This window comes from Pinus tabuliformis, chromosome Q (assembly GCF_031772625.1).
Source record: "Pinus tabuliformis cultivar Carrire ecotype Pingquan chromosome Q, CPIR1, whole genome shotgun sequence".
Classification (NCBI taxonomy): Eukaryota; Viridiplantae; Streptophyta; class Pinopsida; order Pinales; family Pinaceae; genus Pinus; species Pinus tabuliformis.
Window position 1 is genome coordinate 1,349,324,092 of NC_142296.1, and position 15,635 is coordinate 1,349,339,726.

Genomic DNA, 15,635 nt, shown 5'->3' on the forward strand with positions numbered 1-15,635 from the left:
AATGGTGATTTTGAGAAACGGAGTTATGCCAATCATGTGCCAACTTTGCCTCTACTCCCTTATATCTCTCACTTTGCTTGCATGATGGTAGGACCTGTGTTGGCAAGACCCCTGATGGGATATCTATGATGGCATTTACAACCAAGAATAGAAGCTATTATGAATTTCTGATGAGTTTACAAATGATTTGAACAATCTAGTACATGGATGTAGGTTGAATATTACATTGAATCTATTGTGAATTTCTATCGAATTTACATGTTGGCAAATTAGACTAACAGTTTTGTGAGTTAGGCTTCAATAATTTGATGATGAACTAATTTTTTCCTAATTGAAGGTTGCCTTTTGTAAATATATTTAAGTTCAGGCATTGTGAGTTGACAGACATTCTAAATCAATATTTATACTTTGGGATATATCATATCTACTGCTCTTCATGTGGTCCTTTGTTCTAATTTATTGGATTTGGTCTCACTGAGACTAGGTTTCATGAATCCTCATTTCGGATTTGCTTTGTATCTGTTTCCTGTTTGGAGGTGCTATAGGATATGTTTGGGATAGCTAGATATGTGACTCACGTGGATCTAGTGAAAAAGGCATTGAAAAACTAGTTTATTGGAATCTTCTACTAATTCTTTTACCTGGAAAAAAGGCATGTATTCAGAATAGGTCCAAAAAACATCTCCTACTTCTACTTAATAGGGAGGATCATTGAATATTTTAATTTATTGCATAAGAAAATTAAACAATATTATGGCTATCCTAAGGTTTGTATGGGTAATCTGATTTACATTTATTTTGGGTATAAAATGCCTCCTTTATTTAGTAATATAAACAATTATGTGCATATGGGGCATTTATTTACAAAAATTAGGGTTGTGAGAAAATGACAACAAGCTCAAAAAAGATTAGGTTAAAGGCCTACTAGCTGCTAAAGTCACCTAAAAGCACAATTCCAATCAAAATTGCCACTTGGGTGTTATGAATTAAATATAGATATACATAATGTACATATAAATAATAATAAAACATCATAAATAATGATTAATTAGTAATTAGTTAATGAAGAGGTATGTCCCTAAAGGACATCACTGTTCATAAAGGGGCACCTACCTAGGGTAATAAGCAGGCCCTCACTCTCATTTGTAACATCATTCTCATTCATACATTTTAATATATATTCTTGTATCTTCAATGGAGATCTACATATTCCAAGTCTTATGGAATGTTTAACCTGCTATAACGAACTTTGTTCGTTAGTAGTTAGATTGGGCATACAGTAGTGCAACAATTCTTATAAGCAACTTGGCACAAACCCATAAAATCCATATAGTTTTGCCTTTAAGACACAAAAAACAATTTCTCAAGTAATCATAAAAATCAGTTCAACGGTGATCGTTGGGATGAGACCTGCATCTAGAGGAGGTCATCTTTGTTGTTGGGATTGGGCCCTCGACCATCATTAGCCATCTTGGGATCCAGGGCAGTGGATCAGAAACTTTCATTAACTTGGTTAGCTTCCTTGGGTAGCTTTCTGTTCTTTGAAAGTTGAGATATCGAGTATGAGTCTTTAGAACTTGTCATTCCAAGGCTATGGTTGGGGCTGAGGGCAATTGCTTTGATGCTCTCACTCGTCACAAATAGTGTGGCCTGCTCTGTGCCTTGTTCTCCTCGTATGAGTGCTGTGACTATCTGGAACAACTTGAGGGAGATGGAGAAGTGTTTGGGGGCTCCTTGCTCCTATTGTAATGAACTTATCAACAATATTCCAACAGTTGTGTGGGGGTGCCATTTACAACTCCACCTTTTGCGGTTGAACAATGATGTGTATATAAATATTGGTATAGATCAAAGAGGTGAAAATAAGAAAAGCTCTTTGTAGGGTAAGAGCTTGGTTGAATATAGATTCATTGCATTCTTTTCATGGTAGAAATAGCAATTGAATTCTGATAAGTTGGCAAGTTGCATGAAATTCCACAATCCAAGGCAATTTGTCCCCTAAGATGGTGACTTTTTCAAGAGATTGGAGTAGGGAGGAGTTGCCACAAAATTGATTGGCCTAGTTCCAGGGTGATATAAAATGGAAAGCGGATATTTGGGTAGGTGGCAGAGTTGTCCAGTTCCAGAAAATTTTGCTAAGTGCCAGACAAATGTCTCCCTTAAAGCAAATCACAATGATTAGAAGTGTTTGGTTAAATCTTTGGAAATTTCCAACTACCATGAGAACTGTTGGAATCATGGGGAGAAATCATAGACTACTGGTTTGGAGATTAAAACTTGGAGCGGTATTTGGTGTTGGGCATTGCTACAAGATCCACTGAAATATTAAAAGAATAGGAAATAAAATCCTACTTCTGCATTTATGAGGGCATGGGAAATTTTGAAATTATTGGCAACCAAATTGATTCATATAGTTGTGAGCTCTTGAAGAAAAAGAAAATGTCATTAAAAAAGTCAAAGAAGTTTGAGATAATATTTATTGCTTATATCATCTTTAAAGATTTACAAAATAACATTATATAAGGTCATGGTTTCAAATTTGGAGGGGGCCTGTAGACTAATCAGTGTAAGGCTCTAAATTTACTCATATATTTAGCTTTAACAAAATATGGAACCTATTTTAAGAAATTAACTAGAATTCATAACATCAAAATTCATTAATTTGCTGTTGAGTACTTAACTAGTTTACTGTGGTTGAAGGTGCCTCAGAATTACTCCCGTTTTCACTCCCGCTATGAAAAGACCAAAACCTCTCAACCAAACTGGGTACAACCTAGGTACTCAGTCCATAATGCTTTTCAATTGATGCAATCTGTTCCCTCGTGCCCAAAAACTTCAAGGACAGTTAAGGCTCAGTCCTCACTGTCTTCTGTTACAAATTTTCCTCCTCTCAATACTGTGCTCCCAAGCAGCAAAGATGCATCTTTCAGTTCTACCCCCTTCTCCTTTTATTTCTTAGAACCACTGCTCATTCATCCTTCACTGCCTTGGCTGTGTGCCCCATGTATATTACCTGGCTCCTTACCATGAATTTAAGAGGTAATTCTTAGAACCACCGCTCATTCACCCTTCATTGCCTTGGCTGTGCCCCCTGTCTATTACGTGTCTCCTTACCGTGAATTAAAGAGGTAGTCATGTTTTATATTGGCACTCATCACTTACGTAGTGCTTTTGCTATTAATATTTATTTGATATTTTATTATATTATACCTTTTTAATGTTTAACCTTTAATATAGAGTTACTTCTTTTATAACAATATAACTCTTACAGTCCCAAGGGATAGCTCAAATGGTCGAGTTCCCGTTGCTAAAGCACTTTCCCAGTTTGGGAGGTCACGGGGTCAAATCTCTTCGATGCCCTCGGGGTTAGGCCTGTTAAGATTGGCCGACGGGCAGATCCCTTCGGGTGGATCTGCCCCGATATTTTTCCGTGGATGTAGCGGCCACTCAGTGACCGTGAACCACAGCTTAAAAAAAAAAAAAAAACAATATAACTCTTAAACTTTAGTAAATAAATTTAGAACCTTTGGATAATGTTCTATGGTTACTTATTATAATGACGACACATACTAAAATACATATTCCAGTATATATTTTTGCGAGTTAGATATTTATTTAATATCTTCAACAATTACATTATTTATCCTATGCTTAGAATGTCTTCATAATTTAATATGACTACTAGTGTAGTGTAGGTGACGCATGCATGTGTAGCTATCATATGCATGCATCATCTGCATGTTAATAATTCACATTTCGTTTATACTGGTAGATGGGTCATTACAATCAGTGAAATTGCTATGTTGAGGGGCTCTCATATGTGAATTTTGCATCTAGCTAACCTGTGACCTTAAATTAAATTATTATTATTGTTAAAAAAGTGACCTAAAAATAAATAGTCATCAATCATTTAAACCAAAGGATACATGTCTTCTATTGCTTTAGTCTCAAAGAATTAGACAAGAATTCAAATACATCATTTTTAGCTCTTGATGGATGAAATGTATCTGTCTAGAACTTCCTATATCATCCTGAGACACAGAGCTACCGCAAACAATCTTCCTGTATGGTTCTCAACTTCTTATAATTATATCTCCTTTTGTTCAGATGCTTCTTTAGGTTCTTCAGATATCGGAGAATATGTTTTGTACTTTGTCTGCTTTGATTTGGCAAGTTATTGAATATGAAGTATGCTAATTATATAATTCATATGAAGTGATGCTACAGGTGGGGCAGGCGCGCAGAACTCTAGAGTGGTTCCATTCTCAGGTATTTATTTGTTATCATGGTAATATTTCTGATTTTTTTACAACCTGAAACTGATTAATGTTTTTGCATTTTAGAGTGGTTCTATTCCAGGTATTTGTCTTTGTTATCTTACTAATCCTCTCTTATTTTACAACCCAAAACTAAATCAATGTATTTTTCATTTTTTAAAAATTTCAGATCAAAGATCGTCCTGTATAAGAAATCATACTTGCAATCAGACCCCTTACCAATTATCACTGCATTTTAGTAGTTTCATGTTAGTTTTCTTCCATAAAGAGATATGTAATCCTGTGTACTGTCAAGGTGTACAATACACTCAAGAAACTAATTGTGTTATTCGTTGTAGATTGTATGCAAGAAATAAAGGTTTTAGACAGGTTGGAAAAGGCAATTGTGAAAACCGTGACTAAAATTTCCACAAGAATTACTTGTATATTTGATAGAAGTTAGAACTGGCCATATAAACAAACCTTCATAAATCCATGATTTAAAAAGTCTTATAGTAAGTTCAGGAGGGGTTTTCAAGGGCTCTTTTTCATAAGAATTACTTGTATAGATGATAGAACTGGCCATATAAACAAACCTTTGCCATGAATCCATGATTGAAAAGTCTGAGAAGAAGGTTCAGGAGGTTTGTGAGGGCTCTTTTTTCCAAGTTAAAAGCTGTGTACTAATTCATATATGTAGTTTGTGTCTATAAGATAAGATAATTTGATTAATGTTCAACGGATGACCATAACAGTAGTTCAATGGGACTCAAAAGTACCTACAATGTATATAAATAATGGAAGTGCAAAGCTGCTATTGCTATGCTATCACCAACAGAAAGAGTGAAGTGCATAGCTAAAAGAAGTACAAAATGAGTGCACAAGTGAAGTCATGACAAGAATATGTTATGGCGTGCAAGAACCAGAAGTTGAGGTCAAAAGAGTGGGGAGAAGAGGATCCTCAACCAAGTCATCAATCATTGTGAAGGGGCCGATACAATGTATGATAATGTGATTTGGAGAGTACCCAAGGATGAGGTGGCTTGGTTGTTAAATCTTGGGGCTAGCTTTAGATCGAGAGGTCCATCACTCCCATTAATCAAGGTTGTGGGTAGCAATTTCCAAATTGATGTCCATTTACTCAACAAACCATGGAGAGTAGTACTATGCACAAAGGGAGCCTAGCTCTTGGCCCATCTAGAGCTGATCTGTTTGCTGGTTGGTGATATCTGTCATGGGGCTTGGGATGGGAGCTTCTCAAAAGTCTTGTGGAAATTGATCTACCCATGGGTAGGTGGGGGGTTGTTAGGAGGAAGTCCAAGAACTCATTGATATAATGTCAAAAGAGGTCTGGACCATTGCTTGTCACTTGTTGCCAACTGAAATTTGTCCAAGGAGGATCTTGAGGCCATGCATCTTGTGTTTATGTGTATATGTAGGTTTGATAATAAAGTCATCTTTACACTTCATGTAGTGCTTAGAGTACAAAGCCATCCTAGGACCAAGATCCTTATGAAGTTTATTGTAAGTGGCATGGATATATTGTTTGTAGATGTCCTCGTTTTTACCTAGTTCAAGGCATGTTTAAATGGCAGGAGCTGACCTAGAGCATCTAGAGAGTATTTGAGAGGGGGGAGGCGTTCAAGAGTGATGGTCAGTGACTGAATAACGTGAAGGCCTCCAAAACCCAACAATGAATGTACATAGAGGGGCTTGTAGAAGCTAGAGTTTTGGAAGAATAGAGAGCTAGGTAGGGGTATTCATCTTTACTAAGAGTAGAGTAACCAAGAGTTTGGACTTTGTGAAGGAAAGAGACAATTCTGCAGGTGGCCTTGGGGCATAAAGTATGGGCCTCAAACTCCATCTAGGCAATGGATTGAGGGATTGTTTGTTTGCAATGAATGATGCATCATAAAGAAAGGTCTTTCACTCTCTCCATTTGAGCCTAGTTAGCTTGAAGCAAGCTAGGTCCCCTAACCTTAGAACCATAGAGGAAAATAGGTTTAATGATTGTTTCCAAGAGGTGCATCTTGGATGTGATACCTTGAAAGTGACTTTGGAAGCATTGTCTCCCAAAAGGGGCAAGGGAATCATGTCCCTTGTTGAGTTGAGGCTGGAAATCATGTCTTAAAATGAACTGAGGCCTTGATAATTGAATGCCCAAATATGTAATGGTTTTGGTGATCTCATTTTCCTTTCCTTAGAAGCGAAAGTAGTAGTTGGATAGAGCTTGCTTCGATGTGTTGAAGATCATGACCTTAGTCTTACTCAAGTTAGCCAACAACTATTGAAGATCACAAAAGTTGGATAGGGCATAAATTTGTCTTTTTAGTCCCATGGGTGAAGAGAACAAAAGCATCATATCATCAACAATTAGAAGCAAAGAATCAAGATGTGGTGTTGAAAACATCCATCCTTGTCATGAATATGCTTCTCGAGGAAAAATTTCATCTCATCAATGTAGATCCCAAATAGAGAGAAAGAGAGGGCTTCCCTTCTTAACCTAAATTGATCCCGTTGAAGTGTGAGAGGCCATGAGCTATGTGAGGATGACCAAGAAATGACCTGTAGAGTCTTATAATAGCAACCAGAAGGGTCTTTTAAATGCTAATGTCACACAACCTTCAAAACCTCCATTAGGACCAAGTCAAATGCCTTCAAAAGTCCATAAATCAAGAGATTTTTTAAGGTAGATGATGGGATTCCTTAATAATGTTGAATGTGAAAATGCGATCAGTGATTTGGTATGTAGAGCAAAAACCTACCTATTCTCTGGCACGCTGTAACTCATTTGAACGCTACAAGGGAGGATTGTAGTATATAACTTGGTGAAGGTCTGTCCTATAATGATGGTCTTGTAATTGTTTAAATTTGAAATAGCTCTTGAAAATTGGGGTGAATGATATTGTGGGACCATGACATAGGGAACCTAGGGGAAACAACATGATTAAATAACTTAGCAATGTGGAAGTCAAGAGAGTAAATACAATATTTGAGGAACTTGATCTCAAAGCCTTCCTCATTAACAACCTGGTCGATGCTTATAATCTTGACACCTCTCATGATGTCTACATTGGAAAATATATGACAAGGGGATGGGGAGAGGGGATGTACAATGGAGGTTGCATAGGGCTATAATAAGTGGAGGTAGTATGAGAGAATATGGGTTGAGGATCTAGATTAGGTGAGAGAATGAATTATTTAGAGAAAAGGATACACCAAAAGGCTTTAGGTGAATTAAATATAGATTCACAAATCTCACATCTTTTGATGGAAAGACATATTGAATTTTGTAGCTATGGTCGGTCTACATAATTAATATTTTAGCCCTTGAAAATATATGTAATAAACAATGTAAGACATGTTCTTCATGTTGGCTTCAAAAGAGAGGAAATTGGAATTTCTAATATTCAATTTTTGGATCCAAAACATAAAGTCGATCCTCCGAAAAGTCATGTAGGCTTGCTCCTATGGTCACACCAATTCAGTTCACTAGAAGACTATATAAAGGTTTCATCCTCCTCCTCAAGCAAGCAATTCAGATCACCTGAGGCAGAAAGAAAAGGGCAGATCTAAGGCAGAGCATAAGGTGGATTTGAGGCAGAGCATAGGACAAATCTAAGGCAGAGTAAAAGATGAATCTGAGACAATGATCTGAGGCAGAATTTGTGGGCATATAGAGCAGCAGGGCCGAGATTCTTAGGCATAGTAGGAGGCTGAAATTCCGCCCTAGAAGATCTGACCAGGCTGAGCTCATTGGGCATCAGTTTGACTTGAAAAGAGGGTAGTTTTGACCAGGTGTGACCAGGGCTATGTTACTAGTCAGTCTGACTTTGTATTTTAGATGTATCTCTTGTTGAATTGAATAATTTCTCTAAGGTTGTTGACATTTTCCCCCATGTGGGTTTTCCTAGGGTTAAATTCTTGTGTCTCTTGATTGGTTGTCTCTTTATGATCGTACTGTCTTTTTTGTTCAACTGTTGAAGATGTTTTGTATAATTACTTAATGATAAATGTGAAATACAAGTGGATTTAAAGTGAAAAACATTAGAATTAATTATTAGCTAGAAAACCTTGAAAAATCAACACGGTACCAAAGCTTGGGTATGAGAACAGCCTTAAAGTACTCAAATTGTTCCTCTAGGGTTTGTTTTATCCCTAGAAATCCTAGTCTAGTTTTGAGAATATGGGAGTATAAATATGTGATAAAAGAAATTCATCAAGTCTGATTCTAGAAGAGAGAAAAAGCTGAAGTATACTTGTTGCATCTGCGAGGGTCGAGGCCCTTAAGTTATGTTGAAGATAGGCTGAAAGGCCTCAGTGTATTGCAGTGAGACGAAAAGGCCTCAGAGCATGTTTCAAAGGACCAAGAATGTCTCAGAGTTTGTTGCTGTGGGTCGAGGAACCTCAGGAACCTTAAGACAATAGCAAGAAGATCTCCAAAAAGGCCATCAAGTTGTCCCTTGTGCATTTGTTTACTTAGTTCTCTTTGAAATCATGTTCTGGACAAGGGCTGATAGAAGATTCTCCAAGGGACATTTATATCTCAGATTTGATGAATATAATCCAGTATGTAACTTAAGTATGGTATTATGCGACCGGATCATGTGAGTATGGAGCAAATATTACAATGATCGAGGAGGCAACATTGTTTTTAAACAAGTGGTGTTCTGACCTCAGATGAAAGATACAAAGACCTATTCTCAGGAGGTGATCCAAAGTAGCCCGAGATGCCTTAGTTAGTGACAAAGCCAGCAAAGTGTCTTCAGTTCAAAAGCCTACTAAAATCTGCTTGCATTGCAAGGTATGCATTATTGCTCTCAGAGTTCTTATTTAAAATCGTATTTTGATTATGATCACTTGACAAATGAGGACCAAGTTTAGGCCTGATTGAAAATCTGTATTAAGACTTGTATCCAAATTTTTCTTTGGAGCTGTTGATCTCTAGTTCAATGAAGTAAGGCTGATCTCAGTTATGCCTTGAAGGATAAAATTCATTTGTGCAATTGCATCATGAAAAACTAAACTGCATTGTGAACTGCTCCTTAATAAGATCAAAGGACCGTGTCAATATTCTGGAAATGGTGCCTTACAAAAGATATGCATTATATGAAGTTATCCTTGAAGAAACCCATAAGGACAATTATGTATAAAGTGTCCCTTAACCTACATGTGCAAATCAATTTCATTGATCTTCATCAGTGATTGTGCAACTATAAGAAAATGTTAGATACTGTGAAAATTTCTGAATCTACACATCAGAAATCCTACTGCAATCATTGGCTTATCATTTCCTACTTGTTTTTACATTCAACATGTTATTTAAATATTTAAACAGTGTTGAAAAACACTGCTGCAGACTACACTGACATACAAATCATAAACTGAAATAGATATGAGACAACCACACAAGGGACATCGTTATTTTTGGACAAACGTCCCCGGAAAAACCCAATGCGGGAAAATGGTGTAGCATATAGAGGGTTTGTATTATTAAGCAAGCAGAATCTGAGTACAACAGGTTGCCTCTCACACCGGCTAACCTTTCAAAGAAATATCGGCAACATGAAATACATAGGGGGGTTTATCTCGTTCTCTAAGTCACAACTGATCCACAGAATGGTTGACTCTGGCAAGCACTGCGAAAATACCAGCACAATCTTCTTTGTGTGGGACAGCGTCTTGCCTCTGGGAGACTGCGTCACTTCTCTGTTGGATCAATTTGCTCTTAGGAGCTTCGACTTCAGCCCTCCTGGCTCAGAACATTGAACTCCAAGCAAAATCTCGAACTTCCTTCTGATTATTTCGCACTGCCACTGCAAGAACCCTCTTGGCCTGTGTCAACTCTGCATGAGCCCCTTCTTGGGCTGCGTAGGCCTTTGCACCGCCTCTCTAATGCTACTTCTGCCTCTTTGCCTGGTACTCATTGGCTCAGAACTCCCTTCTGATCCAACTCTCTGCTACTACCCCTCTCACTGTAACACAGATCACCTATTAGATTTTCTCAGCAAACCTCGTCCTAGAAAAATCGAATTGACTGATCACTTGGTGTATCTCCAACTGACCGTCAAGCCTCCTCTTATACTTTTCCTGTTGATGAATCAACGACTGAGATTAAGTCCCTAATCAACGGCTAAGATTAAAACAGACTTGATCCTTGTCACTTAGAAGTTTCTCACCCATATTCTTATTAATACCCATTAATATTTTTATTTTCCTAAGTTTAGACTTAGGAACCCATTAAGAATATTAATTATTTTAATAACTCCTAAACTGGGTGGAATTTCTCTAAACGATTTCTGGGTCTTGGAGATCTCATGTGTTCTAGCCCCTCCACAATATTTCGGAGCTAGAGCACATCCTATGCTACCCAAAATCAACAGATACATCTCTTTTCTGTAGCATGTGAGCCATTTGGACGGCTAAAAGAGATTGACCAAGTATATTTGGTTTACTAAAATATGATATGGGTTGAGATCAGTAACCTGTGTAAGACATCTCCTTTGATACAAGTTCAATAAAATGCTACCCTAAAGTTGCAAAGTTTGTACTTCCTTGATATGTCTTACATTACTTTGATGTGAGCATGATTGTACTGGCTGAGACATGATATTGGCAGAGCTTTAGAAATATAAGGATACATCTCACATTGATCAACTGAGGAAGTTTCTCTTTGAGCCAAAAGGAGTTAAGAATGGACATTGGAATGAACATAGGGCTACCTGAGCCATCAGGTCAAATGGTTGCCATTCTTTGAAGAAGTTATTTGGAAAAGAAGAAGCTTGACTATAAACTCTGCTAAATCTGAAGCAAACCTTTTGAGGTTTCTTGTTGAGGAAGAATGTACTTTGATACACTTGTTTCTAGTGTCATGAGTTGTTTGGGCATTTCGATGATGATACTTATCTTGTTGATCCATAAAGGAAGTCTGGACCATTTGAAGATTGTTTACTGATTGATGCTATTGGAATGCCTTCATAAAGCATTTTAATACGACAAGAGCATTCGTCAGAAGTTGTCTTGAAAGCCGAGTCATATGTAGAGCAAAAGTTGTCCTTGTTATTGATATTGCTACAATATCTATGAAAATGCAGAATTACAATACTCAGTGAGTACTGTTGATATAAAAAGCAGTAACTAAGTAAGTACTATTGATATAAAAAGCAGTAACTAAGTATGATGAGAAAAGCATGAGAACTCTAAGGGTTTTTGGACAAATTTTCATATGTTAAAATTTGTTGGACCTACAAAAGGTGTAGATGAAAAATTGAAAAATCTAGGGTTTGTAAACCCTAGGCAGACTTGGATTAAAAGACCCTAGGGATTGTGAATAAAATCCTAGAGCTAGACCTAGATCGATGTTTCCGTTGAAATAAAAAAACCTAGCTCATGCAACAAAGGAATGATATTATGTTGATGATGAGGGTGAAGTTGATAAATTTACAAGATGGGAAGGATAAGATCAAGAGGGAGCTGAATTTTCCTTATAATCCCCAAAAAGATAAGTAACTTTTTTTTTCAAGGTGGTTCACAGACACTGAGTGGTCGCTACATCCACGAGAAAATCTAGGTAGATCAACCCAAAGGGATCTACCCATCGGCCAAACTAGTAAGGCCTAACCCCAAGGGCGTCGAGGAGATTTGACCCCGTGACCTCCCGATAGGTGAGACACTTAGCAACAGGAACTCGACCAACTGAGCTATCCCTTGGGGCTAAAAGAGAAGTAACTTATATCTCTCTTCTTTGATTATTATTGTTGTTATTGTTTTACCATTAGTTAGCCTCTTGTGTTTGTATCTTTTGCTTGGTTATAATTGTTCTTCTATGGCTTCCTAGTGAGGATTACAGGTACATGGTAAAGGTTGCCAAGGATTTGGTAGTAGATAGAAGTAGTGGAAGAACAAAGCAGCGCTTGTGACAAGAGAGCTCTCCCAGAATCAATGATTTGTGTTGAGAGATATTGTACTAAATGAGAACCGAGCTCAGAGTGAGCAAGCAAATCAACAAGTTTTAATTATACCTTGATTGTACCAAGGGGAAGTCAATGGTGTCTTCCAAACAGATCTACAAGGTCTAGCGTGCAACAAATGGCAAGTACAAAGCAAGATTTGAGACTAGAAGGTTCTCCTAGAAAGCGGGAGAGGATCATAAAAAGACATTTGCTCTAGTTGCCAGGTACACTTCTATTAGAATTATTGTTGCTTTTGTTATGGAACTACATGGAGGTAGAGGTTGTTTCTCTCTATGAAGAAATTGAGGAAGAAGTGTACATGGGATCACCTCAAGATTTTGAGGGTCATAAAGCAGTCTCTTAATTGCAAATAGAAGAATGTACCTTAGACGTGATGGATCAAGGTTGGTCCTATATGATTTGTTTCTAACGGAAGCATGACTCAAATGACAAAGGGAGCAATCAAGCCTTGTTTTAACCTTTGAGTTCGAGATGAAAGACCTAGATTTGATGCATTATCAAAAGAAGCATACTATTGATATCCCTTAGAGATTTTTGGGATGATGAACTGTCATTGAGATTGGCAAGCTAGATAGCTGATATGCTACATTAACTAGAAAAATGCAGTGGTAGAGGGAACAGCCAGAATTGCCACAACAAAATCTATTTCAGAAAGAGCACTCGGTTAGGGTAATCATAAAGTAGCTGATCAACTTATGGTCGAGCCAAGACACGTGGCTCATCATATGTTAAAGTACCAACATGGTACAATTGGTTATGGCACAACCAATTGTGATTTGAGATATGAATCAAACAATGAAGTACAACTGCAGGGATGCACAAATTCAGATTGGGAAGAGAGGGCAGAAAACAGAAAGGGGTCATTAGGATATTACTTCAGTTTGGGCTCCGTTATGATTTCTTGGATGAGCAGGAAGTAGATATCTGTCACACTCAGCATTGCAGAGGTAGAGTATATTGCAGCTTGGTTGTCGAGTTGAGAAGCAGTATGGCTTAAAAAACTACTTTCAGGATTGTTTGATCAAGTTCAGGTGACGACCATGATGACGAGTCAAAGAACAGTGAGATCTAGTATCGAGACATGGTACAGAAGGAAGCAATATGGCTCTAGTACTATTCTATAGTAAAGCAGATTGCTGACAAAGCCTTTGTCCCAAGATGAAGTCTGTATACTTCGAGGACAAGCTTGGAGTGATTGAGCATGTCTCTCTCAGCAAGAGGGAGTGATGAAATTGCAACACCAAGGATATTCATTCTCCATAGGTCAGATTGACCAGGATTAGGGAGAATGATCTAGAGTGTTAATATGATAGCTGTTGGTGGAATTATATGGATATTAAATCGAACATTTAATTATCGAATCCAGGATCGTAAGACTTAGAGATGCAAGTACAAAAAATGTAGGATTAGAGCCTAAGTTAACTTTAGACTAATTTTCACACCATTCAGGAATAAAAGACATTGCTTAAAAGGAAAGGAATCAATCAAAAGAATAAATCCTCCGACATCTATTCTATTGCTGGAAGATTGAATTAGTGTCATGACTTCCCATTTGTCGGCTCATGAAATACGAAATATGGGGTCTAACTTGTTCCCGTATTAACAAACTTAACTTTGTTTATGTACGTCATGCAACAATAAATTGAATTTTAGAATTCTATAATGTAATGTAACCTTAGTGCAAACTACTCATGTAAGATTGAATCAAGCAACTAATAATGAAGAAAGGTTGGTGCACCACACAAATAAACAATTTTAGCAAATCCACAATACACACATTACTTCACCTCATACATATACTAACATCATCCAATGTATCTCAAACTATCTCAGATGCAGGTACCGAAACAGGTATTGAATCAATGATTTCGTTAACAGGTACAAAAAACGCTAAAACAGAGTATGGTCGAATTCCTATATGAAAATCTAAGTTACTTATGATGATACGAAAATAGGAAACTAGATAAACAATATATCTTAAGCCAATATACAAGATTTTAAATTAATACATGGTAACTAAGTACCAAAAATCTGAAAACATTACTTACAATTAACTAAAACTTATAATATAAAACTAAAATGATATAGTGAAGCATACCAATGTTGGGGACGGTGGGCCCTTGCCAACACCAACAAGGTAGCTGAAAACTCAGAAGCTTAAATGCTTTAGAAACTCAATGAATCATCAACTCTGACTTTTATTAACCTTCAACAAAAATACAGTTTACAAAGAATTCCAAATGATGATTTCTCTCCCTCACAATTGTTCAATTTCAAACTCATGATCCCCTTTATCAGTCCTATGAGGCTCTATTTATACATAAAAACCAATGAGTAAAGATAAGATGCAATTCCCTAAACTTAGAAAATGAATTTACAACTTTAGAGGAAAATCTCAGAAATCTGGTTTTTTTGTAATTTTATACAATTGGTGCTAAAGAATCAACCATATCTCCTCGACCATGATGTATTTTGGAGATTTGTTTTGTATGGAGCCTAATTTGCCATATTATCAACAAAAACCACTCTTGAAATTTCTTGTTTCAATTCCATGCCCTCGGAAATCGTGCCTGAATTTCGCTGTTTAGATACTTTTGCAAATCTGGGTTTTTTAGAAATGTTGTACAAAACGGCTTCAAAGAACCAACTGTAACTTTGAAACCGTATTGAATTTTGGGAAACAGTTTTAGATCCAAGTAAATTGCTATGTTTTGCAAAAACCCATTTTCTGGATCCTTGAGATTTACCACCATATGCACAGAAATCGAGGTAAAACATGACAGTTTCAAAACTGTTACCTATTCTTCGCTATAGCTTAAATCATGTGCTAGGACCCCACACGTGTGAGCTGGGTATATTCCAAGGCTTGCACTTGCATATTAGGCCCATGTGGCACCTAATTTACCATGCTAGGAAAAAGAAAAATATATTTTTTAATTTTGACTTTTTCATTCATTCGTGTAGGTGCATAATTGAGTACTGAACTGCTGCACTGATACTGAACTAAGTATTGAACCAGCATATTAAAATTCAACTGATACAGAGTAGAAAATTTCATAGTTGAACACGCTTCTTGGCCATGTTACCCACCATTTTGTGGGTGATATCCCTAAGAGATCTTTTTTTCTCCAAGATGGTCCTCAACCAGTAGCCAACAGCCCCTTGCAGCCACCAACTAGCTCGTTGTGCCATTTCTCTGCCACTTGAGGCAGCCATGTGGTCCTTCACCCATCTGTCATGATCATATGTTTGAAAGTGGGCCTCCCGAACCTAAAGGTATGCCTTGTCATTTGGTAATTGAGTATTGTAGTTTGCTTATCATGGACACTTTTGGGCATGGATAAATGGGGGGATTCGGCAGAAAGAATGGGCTAGGTTTGTGCTCTTGTCCCCTAGACCTTTTCTA

The 15,635-nt window shown here is 37.2% G+C and overlaps 1 protein-coding gene across 4 annotated transcripts in view; it reads left to right on the forward strand.

Moving 5' to 3' along the window:
- LOC149224888 (uncharacterized) overlaps positions 1-15,635 on the forward strand; it is a 346,270-nt gene that overhangs the window by 74,578 nt on the left and 256,057 nt on the right. For 3 of the 4 annotated variants that reach the window (XM_089386320.1, XM_089386317.1, XM_089386319.1), the window contains exon 2: positions 4,228-4,269. In XM_089386320.1, the coding sequence (XP_089242446.1) occupies positions 4,228-4,269 (42 nt within the window). Of the gene's footprint in view, positions 1-4,216; positions 4,270-15,635 lie in introns of all 4 variants that reach the window. The other variant, XM_089386318.1, reaches the window with a different exon arrangement.